The sequence below is a fragment of the Nannobrachium achirus genome (genome assembly GCF_963921795.1).
Source record: "Nannobrachium achirus genome assembly, chromosome: 20".
Taxonomy (NCBI): domain Eukaryota; kingdom Metazoa; phylum Chordata; class Actinopteri; order Myctophiformes; family Myctophidae; genus Nannobrachium; species Nannobrachium achirus.
Window position 1 is genome coordinate 19,812,248 of NC_137827.1, and position 18,758 is coordinate 19,831,005.

Sequence of the window (18,758 nt, forward strand, 5' to 3'; positions counted from 1 at the left end):
AAACCAGCAGGGTCATTGAGTGCAGACATGCAGGGAGAAGAGAAGCCTTGCATTCCCAAATCCACTTAGCGCCGCTCCGTTAGCAGGTGTGTGCGGAGAAGGGGGAGGCGAGACGTGGTCGGCACGCTAATGGGGGGGAGGGGTCAGTGAAAACACTGGTTGAAGGACACAGCTAGAGGACAGCGAGGTGCTAAGTAACCATTTGATGCTATAGATCAGGGATCCTCAATGTTTTCAGGCCAGGGACCCCTTAGCTGAGAGAGAGAGATGAAGCAGGGACCCGTCACCACATATTGTATAAAGTTGTGTTGCGGATTAAAATTCTCCTGAGATTTCTTAGACAGCTTACAGCACTGTCATCATGTTGGAGTATTATGTATTGTCAGACATTTAACAACCTAGGGGTGGGCGATATGGTGATAATTATCATTGAGACGATACCATGTCTCCACGATATGCATTTTCAGAGGTATCGTATATATTGTGATACAATTGAGGGAGCCTTGTAAAAGATCCTGTTTAATCGTTAATACAGAGATTCATTGCATAATTCAATTTAAACCTGCATTTTGGTCTAAATCAGTAGTTCTCAAACTTACTTAACTCTGACAGTATACAAATGAAACCAAATGGACCCGTAATTGTCCATTTGGTTTCATTTGTATACTGTCAGAGTTACATACTTGTAAAGTTCAATTAAGACCTCCCAAAAGGAACCCAGAGAGTCTAGTTTTTGTCAAGTAACTTGAAAAATAACCATAAAAACCAACGTGAAAAAGAATCGTGATAAAATCGTGTATCGTGATACAGCTTGGAAAATATTGTGATATTGTATTTTTCCATATCGCCCACCCCTACTTGAACCGTCAAATACTTTAAGTCTGCTCTTCTTTTCCCTCTACAAACCGCTTTGCCAAAAATAGCCGATCTACAACGCCTCGCAGCGCGAGGCGTTGTAAGCTTGTATATCTGCTATTTTTGGATGCGCTGCCTGTCTGCGGGCGGTGTTGAGTAGGTAGGGAGGCGCTATAGATCCTCCTGGCGGGGGCTCCTCATTGGCAGGTGTGCCAGTAGGGTTAATTGGTGGTTAACGACCGAGTAAATTGGGAGAGAAAAAAGGGGTCCACGTACTGCTTGTGCACATCAATTTTGTTGTCACTAGATCAAGGACAAACGTGCTTTGTTGAGTCGTCAGAATGGAATTCACTACCTACCTAAATGATCTACAACGGTGGGTGCGATGTTTATCATGTTTTTTGCTATTTTGCGTGTGTGCTTGTTCAGCACAAATTATATTTTGCCTTTATTGCTGTGATAAATGTTTTGTGTCTACTTTGCATTTATTGCGGTGATTAATGTTTAATGTGAATATCTTTTTGCTTTTATTGTTGTGATTCACGCCTAGACCAGATCACACGGCCTGTTTAAAAAGAACGCCAGCCTTTCCTTACGTGGAAAGCCTGGCGATGCGAGGTTAAGTATGACCTTGTGCTGTTGCCTACTGAGCAGCTAGACTGGAAAGGTTGGCACTGCCGCGCCTTGCTGTGTCAATTTACTTTGCCACTAACATACTTTTAACAGACTTAAGTAAGTATGTTTCCAGTGTTTCCCCACGTTTTAACGGACACTATTTGAATTTAGAACTTTGGGTTGCACTGTATTGTTTAATTGCTACCAATATGTATTTGTTGTATTGATATATTGTTAAGTTATATATTGTTAGATTTAATCAATCAAAAGCAGTGGTTGTGGATCCTACCCAGTAGCTCGTAGAGCAGGTTGAGGATGTCCTTCCAGGCGGCCCCCGCCTCCGACCCGGCACACTCCCCGAAGTGGGCCGCGCTGTTGTAGACGCTCAGCCGGTCGATGCAGTTGGACACCAGGGTTAACATGCCCTGTGGAACACAGCAGTGCAATGATCACACACACACACACACACACACACACACACACACACACACACGTCTCCGAATAGGACCTCAAGGGGTCCTTGAGCCCTGACTGACTGACTGACTGACTGACTGACTGACTGACTAGTTGCGACATTTCTCATGGTATACTGCGACCTTTGGTCTCAATTAATTTACTGCTATGCTGTGAGAAAGAAATGCGTATTTTTAAATATGTACAACAAAACTGTGTTTCAAATGCATCTAATGGGTAGTCACGATTCTTTAATTCTTGCATTGGTTAAATATATATATACAAATATATATATATATATATATATATATATATATATATATATATAATATATACTGTATACCTGTATATTCCCGACAGCGACGATATGCTATGAGAAAGAACCACATAAGGTGTTTGTAAAATCTAACTTAGTAAAATAAACCATCTTCAGGGCAACACGACGAGTCTCTCCCAGATATCCCACTGGCGGTGGAGTGTCGAGGGTGATTTATATTGCAGAGAAATGTCTATAGTGATCAGGTATGCTAAAAGGAGGGCGCACAACAGGAAGGTGAAATTGCAGATGATTTATGCTAGCGGGAAAAGTCCTTAGTCAGTTGTCAACCGTGACAAATTGACCTTCGAAATGGTAATGAGGGGCCGAGATGGGAAAGCACTATTCTGGGGACGTTTTCCATATCGTCACTGTCGGGCAGAAACCTTGTATCTCCAAGTTTCAAATGTGTACATTTTTCACAAAGTAAAGCCCTGCTTCATCATACAAGGCAGTCGCACAAAAGTAGTGAAAACAGCAGATCTACAAGCACACAACGCCTCGCACCGCGAGGCGTTGTGTGCTTGCAGATCGGCTGTTTTCACTAGTTTAAATCATTTTTTAAAACGGTAAATGCAAAACGAACGGTTTTGGAGATACAAGGTTTTTTCTACCGAACAGCGACGATATAATAAGATCTGAAAGTAGGCCTGACAGATGAATTATTGAAACTAGCCCTTACCCGTTCAAAGATATGAGCTCCGAAATGATGTGCAGTGTGTGGGTTATGGGATGTGCACTGTGCACACAGTATATGAGGGATGGAAAGTAACTTTAACTGGTGCTTGCATGCTAATATGTAGGAGCATCAATGTAAGAAATACCCGTTCCATTTAACGGCTACAGAGATACTGTGTACCGATCTGCATGATTTTTGGACAACATCTGTAACAGGGCCAGAACCCCCCCCCCCCCCCCGCCCGCCCGCCCGCCTGCACACACACACACCCCCCCCCACCCCCCACCCCCACCCCACCCCCCCGTGTGTGTGTGTGTGTGTGTGTTTGTGTGTGATTGTGCATAGCCTGAACAACAGCGCCCCTCCCTTAACATGTGTGGTCACAAAAGGTACTGTAGGCTAAATAGATATAGATACACCATAAAAATGCTAATATACAGCATACGATTTGTGTAAGTGACAAACGGCCTTCACAGTTATGTCAGGTGTGTTCATATGCTGATAGTGATGCGATTTCAGGTCAATTGCTCCAGCCACCGAGGAGAAACGCTGGGACAGACAGACACTCACTCACTCACTCACTCAGTCAGACATTCGCAAAATTATAGTATAGATATTAAAGTGACCCGATATGTGCAAGAGGAGGTGTGTGCCAGTGTCAATTATGTAAACATTGTACATATTACTACTATTTACATGTAATTATGTTAATCTAATCGCTGCTTGAGGACCCGACGACATAAGGGAGATAACGATGTTTGTTGTGGGTCTAGGGGAGAGCCTGGAGTTGAGAGTTTGACGTCAGAGGCACCTGGAGAGGTAGTTGACATTTTAGGAAGGGGGATGAGAGTCATTTAGCATTGAGAGGCTTCGAGCACCATTCAGGGGTGTCACACCAAATTCTGGGCCCTGGGTACAAGTATTCACTCACATTTTGTGTTTTAACTATTGAAAAGTCTGAATATTTCAAATCCTTCTAAGGTTTAAAAATATATATATATATATATGTTTCTATATCAGTGGTTCTCAAACGTTTTCATGTGAAGGACCCCCAAAATGATATGTATTTGGCCACGGACCCCCATCTCAAAATATTTAGTTCCAGGGACCCCCCAGAAGCAAATTTGAGTTACAAATGTTGGCTTAAAAAATACAAAAATACAAGATTTGCATACGTTTTCACAACTTTTCAGAAAATAGCAGATATTCAAGCTCGCAGGGCAGCACTCGGTGCCGCGCTGTGAGCTTGTATAACTGCTATTTTTCAATAGGTAAAGTACAAAATAATTAAGGCCCCTCCACCTTGGGCCCTAGTAACTCAGTTCCCCCCCCCCTGGCCTTGTGACGCCCCTGGCCCCATTCATACTTTGTTCCGCCGACGGTGTCTCTCGCACGAGAATAGCCCATGTACAATCCCTATTCTTGGCCGTTCTCAGTGCGTGCATAAATTAGGCTTTAGACTCGTATCCCCAAAACTGCTGACACCTTCGATGTGTTGTTGAGACACAGTGCAAAGAACTTCTGATCTGGCATTTACACTGCACCTTGGCAACGTTAGCCCTAAAGCTGCCTCGCTATGGACACTTACTGAAATTACCCCTGTCGCAATTTGGAACCCCTGACTCCAGGGCTTCTATTATCTTACAGCCCTGGACAGCAGCTCTGACTGAGGTGAGGTGTTACCACATTATTACAGACCACGTCACTTCCACGCCGAAGGGTGAAACTCACCCGTGGCGGGAGAAGGATTCCGATTGTATTACTTGAGGAAAAAGTAGCAACGGGTACAATGTAGAAATACTCTACTGTAAGTAAAACTACAAAAGTATTGACATCACAAAATACTTAAAGGGGAAGACCACCCATTTTCAATATTGAACTGTGTCATTAATATACCTTAGAGGAGTTGTGTGGAAATAGATTGCCTAGAACTGGAGGATTGATTTTGGGGTTTGTATTGTAAAGTACTGTACAACTTGATGACCTCACACTCATACTTTACAATACAAACCCCAAAATAAATCCTCCAGTTCTAGGCAACACAGAAGGGGGGGAACTTTTTTTCTATTTCCACACAACTCCTCTAAGGTATATTAATGACATATTTCAATATTGAAAATAGGTGGTCTTCCCCTTTAAAGTACATGTAAGAGTATGCATTAAGCAGAATGTGTTTTTTTCCCCAAAAGATTTCAAAATGTATCAAAATCTACAGTAACAGGGCTTGAGTGGGTAACGTATTGTAAAAGAAAAAAGAAAATTGAAATCTACAAAGTAACTTGTTACTAAAGCTTTCAAATAATTATAGTCGAGTAAAAAGTGGACTACTTGCCTATGAGATGTAGAGGCTCTATGTAACTTTTCCTTGACGAATAAAATGTAGCTTTGTCCAATCTGTATGGTTAGAGCACGTTACTAGTTACTTGTGGTTGGTCATTTGTGGTTGTATGTTGTCTCCCTGCTCTTCTATTGAGACAATAGCGACCTTAAGCAACGCTACGGCAACGGCAGATGACAACGGTAACCGGAAATGATCCGCGCTCGATAGATAAACCTGCCGTCGCCGCAGCCGTCTCTACTACGGCAGAAGGTCCCTTCCCACGTAGCGCCTACTCCGTCTGCTGCGTGTACGCGTCGCCATGGGAACCAAAGCGTTCAGTGAAAGGGGTGGGAACCCGTCGCCGCCGAGGCTTTGCTTAACCATTTTGATCGCTACGGCGATTACGTCATAGCAGCCGTAGTCTGCCTGGCGTTGCCGTCCTGAAAATCATCTAGCTTAAAGTCACTATTTAGATAGGTCAACGGTCATGTCTCATCTAGACACCTGGATCTGACCATTTTGACCTGATGGTAAAGATTTAATGTATCCGCTGAGCAAGCAAACAGGATCTAAAGAAGTCTCAGCATTGCTCAATACGGGGTAGAAGAGGAAAGTAACATAGTGCAGCTTTAAGTACAAAGCTGTTTAAGTGAACTCACTTGGGGCCCTTTAATTACACACAGGGCAGCTGACTCTGTTCCCAAATGATATATTAAGGACATGCTACCATGCTACACGATACACATACATTATGTTGACTCTTTTATTTGTGCGTGGAGGTGTGGCCATGGGCATGTTGTTGCTATCTTGCCCACACAGGTATGGAAAAGCGCATAGCGTATTTCTTTCCAAGGCAACGTTGGAGTGTCTCTTCGCTCTTCCATGGGCAGAGAGGGAGAGGGCGTAGATACAGTAGCACTGGGTATAACGGCTAGCACAGCCTGCTCTTAAAGGCAGGCATCTGGCACACTGATTGGTTTAATTAATGCAATGCCGAAACCACACCTATGCATAATGTAACGCAGGCTGGTGTCGGAAGATAGCAAATTGGCCACGGGAACGCCCCTTTGTGCCATGCCAAATCCCCAAACAGTGGGTAGCGCCACTTAGGGTGCAAAACAGGGCCATTGGTTTACATTCCACCCCAACAGGCACGGGCACACATAGACATCAAAGGGGGCTTGAGCCCCTGCCCTTTTATCCGTCTGTAAAAAAGTGCCCTCTCAAGACCATGAATGCAGTTTTTACTGAGGTGAAAGAAATACATGCCATACCTAAAGCGTCGCGTCACACTGCGACGCGTTGTGAGCTTGGAGGTCTGATATTTTCGATATTTTCACCAAAGGGCCCTTTTAGGAATTTCAGCCCCTGCCTCTCTAAGACAGGGGTCCCCAAACCTTTTTGTCTCAGGGCACCCCATGAATATTTTTTTAATCCAAGGCACCCCTACATTATAATTTTCACTCCCAGCACCTTATATTTACGGCATATTGTCGTTGTCGGGTGGAAACCTTGTACGTCCAAAACCATTCGTTTTGTATTTATCATCTATAAAATGTACTAAACTAGTGAAAACAGCAGATCTACAAGCACACAACGCCTCACATCGCGAGGCGTTGTGTGCTTGTAGATCGGCTGTTTTCACTAGTTTTGTGTGATGGTCTTGTATGATGAAGCAGGGCAAAAGACGTACACATTTGAAACTTGGAGATACAAGGTTTCTGCCCGACAGTGACGACATTTTAGCGATTATGTTGCGAGGAAAACGTTGAGATAATAGCCATTTTGGTTAGAACTGACTGAAAATAACTTTGTACTTCAAGTTTAAAATTATACTAAAAAATATTGTGTCCAAATACATTCCAAATATTATCAAATGATCTCACGGCACCCCTGGACTGCTGTCACGGCACCCCAGGGTGCCCCGTCACCCACTTTGAAAACCCCTGCTCTAAGATTCTCTGCACGTCCCTGCGCCGCAAAGGAAAACTCACTTCTTGTTTGAAGAGGTTCTGGCGGTTCTTGAGCGAGCGCAGCTTGATCTGCTTTTCCTCGTGCTCCAGCTCGGCATCCGGGAGCCTGAAGTAGGTGATGAGGTCATTGAGGGTCTGGAGGACCTCCTCTATGGGCAGCACCAAGAACGCTCTGTTCTTCACCCCCAGAGAGTCCAGGTCCCTGGAGGACAGAGAGACACAGGCCTGGCACAATTATCACATGATCGCAGACCCCCACCCAGTGGCGTCAGTTCAGAAAAAGCTAAGGTATGGCAACATGAATGGTGTCTTGCACGCGCGCGGACACCAGTCATGTTGCCATACCTTAGCAACAGGCATGATACATTTATTTTAAGAAGTACATTACATTTTTTCCCCCGTTTCTACGGTTTCTTGGGCTGGATATGGCAACCGGAACGGTTGTTCAAGTGCAGCTAAACTTGGCATAGGCTATAGTAAACGTGCCACAATTAACAATAATGAATTGCACCTGTACCATTTTGTCAAGATGGGGAGAATACAAGTGTGGAGAATATAATTATAATACCTTGTTAAAGTGACCATTTTGTAAAATTTTGCATTTGTAGTAATTTTACTGTAATTTAACAACATAATAACCAGAACAGATAGACAAAGAGACATTCATGGATATATATTTAAATGTAACTTTTATGTCCCCCCCTGGACCCAGGGTATGGCAGCTGCATACCCCTGCCACACCCAATTGACGCCCCTGCCACCACCCCCATCTCAAAATATGTTGTTCCAGGGACCCCCAGTAACAAAGATTTAGGTTACAAAGGTTTGCTTTGAAAATTATATATTCAAAGATTTGCACACGATTAAAAAAAAATTGCAGATCTACAAGCTCATAGCGCTGCACTCGGTGCCGCGCTATGAGCTTGTATATCTGCTATTTTTCAATAGCTAAATGTAGAAATGGAATCGACATTTTCAAAATAGAGGAAATAACAGATCTACTGCAATGTGCTTTTGAGCTTGATCCAAAGAAAGACAAGTGAAATCATGAATATGATTCAGATGCTTTAGGTGAGGAGGAGTTTGCATCTTGCCCCCTGACTACCCGATATTACAATGACAAACCAACTAAACCTAGATCAATTAAAGCCTAAACTAAAACTAGGCATTTCAGAAAACTAAACTAGCAAACCCACATGAATCCATTTAGACCTGAGGCCGATTCGATAATTGCCTTCTAAATCCTGACCTAGGTTTTCTAAATAAAAACATGCACAGTACGCTATTATTGAATCCGTAGGAGACGGTGGGGGAAGGAGCGCTTCTTTTCGGTTCACCAGTGTCGGCAGGTTTGCTACTCACCAGCAGCAGGGTTACTGAGGTTAGGGTTAGGGTTAGATTTAGGCATAGTTAACATTCACAAGCGTCGGCAGGTTAGCTACTCACCAGCGTCAGGGTTACTGAGGTGAGGGTTAGGGTTTGGGTTAGGTTTAGGCATATAGGTTAACAATTCACCCGTGCGGACCAAGTGACCACAGCCGAGCGCTCCCAACCTCCGCTCCAGCCAATCACAAGCCGCAGCCTTCTAATTTATTCAACCATGTCTCCTACAAAGTCCATTATCGTGTACAGTACATACTGTAGTATCAACTACCCCAAAAGGGGTTCCCGGATTGGTAAAAACCCCAAGAGGGATTCCCGTTCCTACATAAGTTAAAAACAAATTAAAACTGCAAACTGCAGAGATGCACGCACACCGACACAAGGGGGTAGAGAAGGAGATTAAGTATTGTGGCAGGGCAATCTGGCGGTTGTGTGTGTGTGAAAGCCTTTTTATCAGCTAAAAGGTCAAACGCTGGATCTGGAAGCAGCCAGAGCGTGTCTGCCCACATTTATGTGACACTGAGTTGCTCTTTATAAGATCCTCCCGAAGAAATAAATTCAACCGAGACAACAAGACTAGAGCGGACTTTGAGAGGCAGGGGAACAAAGATAAACACAGTGAGCAAAGATGTAATGCCGGGGGGGGGGGGGGCATCGGCTCAGATTTAAGCAACATTAGTAAAGTTACGTGCCGATGTCAGGTGTCGCATCGCATTGTAGATCAGCTATTTTTAGTGCCTGACTCTGTCGCCGATTCGCTGTTGAAGTTGTCGTACAACGCGCTCAGCGATGTCAATCGAGTGTGTGTGCAGCGCTATAAAGCGCGAAAAAAAATAGTAATTTGCATCCTACATCACAAGCAGGAACTTTGTGGAGAGAGAAGGTGAATGGAAAATGCTTAAAGAAGCGTGGACTAAAAGACCATTTCACCTCTGGGACAACCAAGATCTTATTTTCATATGATGTATTGATGTGATGTATTTTGCATCGTATGATGCTTTGTAGCATGCTGAAATACTAAAATATCTAAAAACACAGATTGAACATACCTGGTGCGATTAGTAGGGCATTCATTTACGAGAAAACATAAAAAGTTAGAACACAGAGACAGTACGAGGTTTCTGCCTACGAAGTGTAGTCTACTTTAGTGGTTACTTTCCTCCACTGAAAGGAAAAAAAAACTGAATTGTGAAATCGCTTGAGTTAATCTAAATCATGGGTCTTCAACGGGGGGTCCAGGACTCCTAGGGACCCCTAGGGGGTCCTCAGAGTTACTACAGGAGGTCCTCCACATTTTTGTGTGATAGAAACTTTTTTTCTCCTTTTTTATATTGAACCCTATACCAAAAATAGCAGATCTACAAGCTCTTAGATCGGCTATTTTCGGCAAAGAGCTTCGGTGTATAGGGGAAAAATAGCAGATTAAGTACAGAGTGAAAGGTCAAGTTTTTAAGTATTGAAAACACAAATTAACATGATTCCAAAATACACTGAGGATTTTTCTGTCAAACAATGAAACTATATGGAATCTATGAAGAGGTTGTGGGGGTCCTTGCTTCATCTCTCTCTCAACTAAGGGGTCCTTGGCCTGAAAACGTTGAAGACCCCTGATCTAAATGATCAAAGCTTAGTTAAAACACAAGGACGATGTATGTCATGCTGTCAAGTGTTATATTGTTCTCATGTGTTATAAATCCATACCTCAGGATTGCGTTGATCGTGTCCCAAACAACAATAAAATAAGATCTGGTTGTCCCAGAGGTGAAATGGTCCTTTAAACCCTGTTCACACTTACTGGGAATGCTGCCAATTTACTGGTATAATTAATTCTGGCTCAACAGGAACTGTTATGCACATCCATATAAGCACTGGTGCAGGACAAAAAAGTAACAGTGAAAAATTAGATAAAATTTGTCTGCACACCAGCTGCTGCTCCCCCCAAAAAAACGTTCACAACATTTCAGCCGAAACGTTGTGAAGAAGTGGCTGTCGTGCACCGATGTTGAATGGCGGCATTCAGTGATATAATATAACGTCACGCTACCAACAAGAATGTCTATCATCAGCACGTACTGGTAAGTGTGAACGCAGCATTCTAGACCAGTGGTTCTCAACCTTTTCAGGCCGCGACCCCCAAAATAATCACATTTTAACTGGGGACCCCCCAACCCTAACGATCCCAGTTGAGGCATTACATTTTGTATAACACGGTTCTATTGTTAAAATAGCAGATCTACATGCTCCCAACGCCTCGCGTTTCGAGGCGTTGGGAGCATGTAGATCTGCACAATTTCACAATTTCTGCTTCTAATATCTGACTGTTTGGCCAATGTTTCATTTGCCATTTTAGAGGTATTAAAAAGTCCTTTAGAAATGTGCAGATACACTCTATACACTTAAACTTCATGTTGGTTTGTTTACTGTTGAGTGAGAAAACACAATGTTTCACAATAAGTTCATCATGTGGGGACCCCTCAACATAATTTGGGGACTCCCCTGGGACGCACATGTTGCACACGCACGCGCGCGCACACACACACACACACACACACACACACACACACACACACACACACACACACACACACACACACACACACACACACACACACACACACACACACACACACACACACACACAGAGAGAGAGAGAGATTCCGTGCATTTATAGATACAGAGGGAGAAATAAATCTCTCTTGCTGGCGGCTCCCCCGCCGATGTTCTTACAGTCGTTAACTTTTCACAAAATCTCCTCCCACTTGCATTCACAGAGGCGACGGAACAGCAGTAAATAGACTGAGATTCTGAGCTAGAATATGGACCCGAGGAGAGGTTACGACGATCAGGGGCGTCACACCAAATTCTGGGCCCCGGGTGCAAGGATTCACTGCGGGCCCCCCATGAATGTTAACTATTGAAAAATAGCAGATATACAAGCTCACAGCACGGCACCGAGTGCCGCGCTGCGAGCTTGTAGATCGACTATTTTTTAAAATGTTTGAAAATGTGTGCAAGAAACCTATGTTTCCATGTCAGTGGTGCTCAAACCTCTTCATGTCAAGGACCCCGAAAATGATATTTGGCCACGGACCCCCATCTCAAAATATTTTGTTCCAGGGACCCCCAGAAGCAAAGTTTGAGTTACAAATGTCGGCTTAAAAAATACATATATTCAAAGATTTGCACACATTTTCAGGACTTTTCAAAAATAGCAGATCTACAAGCTTGTATATCTGCTATTTTTCCAATAGCTAAAGTTACTAGGGCCCCTCCACCTTGGGCCCTAGTAACTCAGTCCCACTTTCCCCACCTTGTGACGACCCTGACGACGATGACAACACAACACTTAGTCCCCCGCCACACACACACACACACACACACACACACACACACACACACACACACACACACACACAAATGCGGCTTCCGCTGGCTCGACAAAAATAGCTGGCTGTCCTGACATGAACGGGGGTGACAGGGGGGCACGTGTGCATAGTGTTTATATAATCGCGGGATGGGGGAGCATGACACGAGAACAGTGAGGCGCTGGATGACTGCAAACGTGAGGACCATAGGAGCATCAACACATCTGCCCTGCTGTATTCTCCTTATTGTTTTATTGCTACATTATTATCCCACGATTTTTCTAGACCATTTTTCACCCGGTGCCAATTCTTAAGCTGTAACACTGGGCGCTGCACTATCTCTGCCAACCTGGGGAGAGCCCCGAACCTCAGTTCTTCCTTCAAGTACATGAGGAGTGCAGGCCGCTTCTTATCACCTGACAGGGGGGAGTTTACCTGGTTGGACGTGGCGCACTGGCACATGGAAGGAACACGTTATTACAACCAGTTCCCTTTCCCTCCATCAGGGGCCCCGGCTGGCCAGGGGGAGGCAGTATAGAGACCAGGATTACTGCATGTTTTTTTAGGGTACCTACCCTAGGGGACAGACACAGGGAGAACATGCAAACTCCACACAGAAAGGCCCTTTCGCCAACCCCACATAGGGTATGGTCGCTGATTCTCCTTATTTGTGGCATGTACAGTAAGGAGTAGGGAAGTAGGGACTCGATTTTCAAAAGAAAAATGTTTTTGTTTTAAAAAATGTCAGACTTCACCGTGAAATCTCGCCATGGTGGTGACCAGTGGGCAGAAAAAAACCTCGAATTGACAGTCAAGATGATAGCCGAAGAAGCCCATTAGCGTTGTCGAGGGGAAAGGCTTCCGTGAGCTGATGGCATTTCTAGAACCAGAATACACCGTGCCCTGTCGCCACACAATGACAGCGCGACGAGAGAGAGCGTAACCAGAACCCTCGGCCCAAAACACACTCGATAACATTTCTTTCCTGTATTCGTTTAGGCCCAGGGTGAGCGTGTTTTGGGGAGAGCAGTCGTCTCACTCCGTAAAATGGTTTAAATGTTTATACAGTATCCAGGCCATATACAGTAGCTACATATTGTCGAACGTGTCGTGAGTCGTGTTGTTAGTATATTATAGTTTTGCATGGGGAAGGAGAACTGATGAGTTTGACATCATTCTTCCTAATTTGTCAAACAGGCCTGCTGGGATTAAACAAGTGTTCTGCGTTAATAAACACATGTTTACAAAACAAAGTCTCACGTTATATTATAATTAATTATATTATAATTAATTAGGGCTTCGACGCAAGTTCTATTCATGAAAGCAGCGGTTGAAGCACAGCTTGCGCTCTCCTCTCAACTGCGCAGCAAAAAAAGGAAAAGAAAAATCTATAGACACAGCGATACATACCTCCGACTAGTGTTGATTTCGTCGACTAAAACTATGATTTGTCGACTACCTTTGTTCACTGACGAAAACTAAATAAAAACTAAGCTATGATTGCGACCGATAACGCCTGACACTGTGGTTCCCCTGAGCATGAGCATGGGCATAAAAGCGATTATGTTAGGGATCTCCATGTATGGGCATGAAAGGGATTGTATCCCAGATGATGCCATGTTAAGAGAACCACACTAACAGAATCCATATATGGCCAAGACAGATGTCCAAGACGGCTTATCGAGTTGAAACCTTGTAAATCCAAAACCTTTCGTTTTGTATTTATCATTTTAAAAATGATTTTAAACAGTGAAAATAGCTGATCTACAAGCGGTGCGAGGCCTTGTGTGCTTGTAGATCTGCTATTTTCACTAGTTCTGTGCGACAGTCTTGTAAGATGAAGCAGGGCTTTACTTTTAAAAACATATTTGAAACTTGGAGAAACGAGGTTTCTGCCCGACAGCGACGTTATACTGTGTGAGGAAAAGTATGGTGGCATCTTCCCCTATAAAACTAAAAAACCTGAAAACAAAAGGGACGTACTATGGCTGGTCTCAGTTAGGAGGCTGGCTGTAAGAGCAGTTGTGAAATGGAGCTGCTTCGTTAAAACTGTGAAATGCCCTATGGAGGACTGTAATGAGGATGAGGCCATAGAACACCTGCTCCTAGACAGTCAGAGGTCAAGGTATGTTTGAGGGAAGATGGCACACGTTGGCTTTAATATAAATGTCACATATCGTCACAGTCGGGCAGAAACCTCGTATCTCCAAGTTTCAAATGTGTAAGTTTTTTCGCAAAGTAAAGCCCTGCTTCATCATACAAGGTCGTCACACAAAACTAGTGAAAACAGACGATCTACAAGCACACAACGCCTCGCACCTAAATCATTTTTAAAATGATAAATACAAAACAAACGGTTTTGGACATACAAGGTTTCCACCCGACAACGACGATATAACGCTGCTATGTACTGTATGGGGTTTTTGAGGAAAACATGCCAGCCATGGATCAAGATTTCCATTGGTCTGTGATATGCACTGTGGTGAACAGACTGTGGAACACTCGAAATGCCATGGTGATTCACCAGGAGACCATCTCTGCGGAGGTGGTATTCAAACAGATACAAACTGGACTGAAAAGGCAGAGAACACTGGAATCCAAACAAAAAAATAATGAAGCCATGGCACCTATTGACACTGTAAAACACACGCACGCACACACGCGCACATGCGCGTGCACACACACACACACACACACACACACACACACACACACACACACACACACACACACACACACACACACACACACACACACACACACACACACACACACATATATATATATTTGTATCGTAATGCTCTTCTGTAGTTTTGTATTTAAATGCCTATTTTCATGTCATACAAATGCTTAAAGGACAACTTGGTTTTTTTACAACAAGGGTTCATATTTTAGAGAAAAAAAAAGATGTGTTAAAATGTTTTCATTTACTTCTTTCAATCATTTTAGTGATTTTAACGATTTTGATTTGCATGCTTGCTCCCAGTTTGGGGCATGCATGCAAGTGGCTAAATATGGATTTTTAGACACAATAAGCCCATTTCCAAGATGCACCGCAATCTTTCATGGGCAGATGTGACTTATGGGGGCTGGTGTAAATAGTAACAAAGAAATTGCCGGCTTATTGTGTCTAAAAAGACATATTTAGACGCTTGTACGCATGCCCCCACCCACTGAAATCAAAATACTAAAATCGCTAAAACAATAGAAAGCAGTAAATGAAAACATTTTAACACTCATCTTTTCTTTTCTCTAATTACAATCGAAAATATGAACCCTTGTTGTAAAAAAAAACAAAGTTGTCCTTTAAAATGACTGTAAATCCTGAGTAATTTAAATGAAGTTTATTTAAAAAGCAAGGCAGGCAAGTTCTTCTCTAAACGAACGCCTGTAAAAATCGTTACAAAAGAGACACTTTGCGTGCGACGAGGTTCTCTGATGCTGATGACAGTCAGCAGCGGTGTGTGAGGTAACAGTGTGTACACCTGTGTATGCTGTACCTGATGAACCTGCTGAAGAGGCGCGTGGTGTTGCGGATGATGCGGGCCGCGCGGGACTCCTCGTGCTGACACCGCTGCAGGGTCAGCCCGTCGTCCATGTGACCTTCTGAGTGCAGACAGGCCTGGACAGGGACAGACAGGGGACACAGAGAGAGAGAGAGAGAGAGAGAGAGAGAGAGAGAGAGAGAGGTTAGAACGGGGGGAAGAGAAAAAGAGGGAAAAAAAGAAGAGATTGGTGATATAATGCAATGAAATCATGACATTAAGGCAGCGGTTCTCAAACAGTTTCATTTCAAGGACCCCCAGGTTGGTATACCAGGCCACGGACGGACCCCCATAACTTTCTCTGAGTTACGGACCTGCAGGGGTCCATTTGGTTCCCAACTATCAGTCATTTAGCTGAGGACCCCCTGGAACCCTCTCAAGAACCCTTGATTCAAACGACGATGCTTTGTAAATCATCGATCGGTACTTGGGCTGCTCTTTTTTTCGAATGTCCCCCCCTCCCAGAATAGGGATGCCAAGTGGTTAATGTAAAGAAATTAAAAAAGCAGTATCTCTGAGGACCCCCTAGGGGTCCCGGACCACCTGCTGAAGAGCCCCGAGTCAGGGTGCTCAGCAGGAGGCGACCCAGCACCCCCCACCAGTCCAATCTGCTGGACCGGGCCCAGCCACCCACCCCGACGACTAACGACGCAACACAGAGAGCGTCCCCAGTCATGATTATGGGGGGCCATGAGGCTGGAGCACAGGTGCCGACACTACAGGCTATTATGTGGCCCGTGTTTACACGGGACAGAGGCTGTCATTGTCACACGCGCTCCTGTCGACTCTGTCAACACAGCCAAGAGAGGGTCCGGTCAGGGTTATATTGAGTCGAGGTAGGGAGCTGACAGATCTGACACTGCCCCCTCGCCCTTATCACAAAGACAATCATAGGAATAGGAATGCTTATTTATTTGTTCTGTGGCGTCTGTGTACCGTTGTTTCCTGTTGAGATCGGCACATTTCATGCCGATTTTTTTTCACTCACTCACGTCACTTTGTCTGCTGACCTCACTCAGTAACGAAATAAACAGAAAATAAACAAAAAATAAAATAAAACAATTCACAGGAGGCAAGCAGTGAAGCATGATGTGCACTGCAATGTAGTTTCAAATGCACTACATTGCAGGTGTTTTTTGAGACTGAAAAATAAGAAGACACGTGTGTGATCTGGGCAGCTTGCCCCAGGAAATGTGCCAAGCTCAATAGGGAACAACGGTATATGTGCGTGCGTGCGTGTACTTGTATCACTACGCCAGTGAGGGGCAAATGTCCCCGTTGTGACTACCATTTTCCGGGTCCTCAAAAGAGAAATGGATGTTTTAATGGTTGAAAGTACTATACATGTATGTTTTTTTCCTCTGGTCTCACCCGTCTCTTGAGAGGTCCCAGGCGGGCCGATTTGACGTCAGGCGCCTGGTAGGACAGCCAGAGGCCCGTGGTGGTGTGCATGACAAAACACAGCGAGTCACCGTACTTAATCTCTGCCACGCCCATGCCCTCCATGTCCCGCTTGGGGCTCTGCTCCAACTTCTCCTGCAGGGGGGGTAAGGGGGGGGGGGGGGGTAAAATGGTAAATGGTGCATTTATATTAGCCTCGCAAGTCATCCCGAGTAACGTCATCACCAATGTGCTTCCTTTCTCGGTCTGGTCACGGTGTCCCTCCCATCGAGCCTCTTTATGAGAATTTAGGTTCTCAATTTCCAATCAAAAGGCTGCATTTCGAGCGAACCCGCCTCACACCGCTCCTGATTGGTCGAGCGGTTGCTACAGCTCTCGCATTTTGTAAAAAAAACATGGCAGACCCCATGTCCGACGCGAGTTCACAAATCGCAAATAAAAGCTGCATTAAGCGAAGTTTTATCTGAAATCAACGGCATCTCATAACTTAAAAACGAACAACAGTTTGCACCTTTCATCCAGTGGTTCTCAAAGTGGGGGTGCCATAACTAATGTAGATCAGTGGATCTCAACCTTTTCAGGCCGCGACCCCCAAAATAATCATATTTTAACTGGGGACGCCTCGCACACTCTGACGAGCACTAAGAGTTGAAGCATAACATTTTGTATAACACGGATCTATTGTGAAAATAGCAGATCTACATGCTAGATCGGCTATTTTCACACTTTCTGCATCTAATATTTGACAATTTGGCTAACGTTTAATTTCTAATTTTTTTAGGTATTAAAAAGTCCTTAAATTGTCACATTTCGTGGGATAAAAATTATTAAGAAAAAGAAATTGTCACATTTGAAATGTGCACAAACCCTCTATACACTTAAACTTTATGTTGGTTTGTTTACTGTTGAGAGAGAAATCAATGTGGGGACCCCCAAAAATAATTTGAGGACCCCCCTTGGGGTCCCGACTCCCGACCCACAGGTTGAGAACCACTGATGCAGATTACTGCCAAGCGTCTTTTTCCTATTGTATTTCCCTGATTTTCAAGGGCTCCGTGTACACAGCATGTGTCCATTATGTTCACAGCCGAAGTACGTCTTTTCTTTCACACGGAGAATGAATGACGACGACACGTGTGATAAATGAACTTAAAGAGTTACACTGCAATTGAAACGTAATTGAAATGTAATTGATCCAGAGACATCGGGTCACTAATTGGCTCACAGTCACTGGCCATATCTAAAAAAACGACATTACATTGTTCGGGGGTTAAAACGGTCAACAGTCGCATCCGCAGCCAGCCGGTTTTAGTCAAAGTGTGCGCTCCGTGCTAAATTAACCTTTCGTGGCATAGCTTTCATGGGTCCAATAATGCATGAAATGTTCGCTGCATGTCCTTGAAGGAATGGTGAGGTTTGCAGTGCAAGTACAGAGAGAGAGAGAGAGAGAGAGAGAGAGAGAGAGGGTGGGATTCTCTGTAGTCTCTTTCCACTGGCGTTTAGTAAAAAAGGAGAGTGTTTGATCTCTTCAAAATGAGGTCACCTTGAGGAGCTGTGTGTGTGTGTGTGTGTGTGTGTGTGTGTGTGTGTGTGTGTGTGTGTGTGTGTGCAGTGATGGGCAGTAGCGAGCTACAAGTAGCGACGCTACATAGCTTAACTACATTTTTCAGTAGCGTCACGGTAGTGCCGCTCGTTTTGAACCAAATAGCTTTTAGCGTAGCGGAGCTATTTTTAGAGCCCAGTAGTGACGTAGCGTCCACCAAACGCTACACGTTACTAATAAAGGTTTTGCGCAAAAAAGAAAAGAAAAAATCCCCGGAGAAAAGCCATGGTAGCCTACAGCCTGTGCACAT

The 18,758-nt window shown here is 44.2% G+C and overlaps 1 protein-coding gene across 1 annotated transcript in view; it reads right to left on the reverse strand.

Annotated features, from left to right (window-relative positions):
- LOC308305985 (ryanodine receptor 3) overlaps positions 1-18,758 on the reverse strand; it is a gene marked incomplete at its 5' end in the record, with an annotated part of 342,849 nt that overhangs the window by 231,046 nt on the left and 93,045 nt on the right. Inside the window, 4 exons of the mRNA XM_080750884.1 lie at positions 1,760-1,895; positions 7,233-7,383; positions 15,445-15,581; positions 16,876-17,040. Coding sequence (XP_080607010.1) covers positions 1,760-1,895; positions 7,233-7,383; positions 15,445-15,581; positions 16,876-17,040 — 589 coding nt within the window. The remainder of the gene's footprint in view (positions 1-1,759; positions 1,896-7,232; positions 7,384-15,444; positions 15,582-16,875; positions 17,041-18,758) is intronic.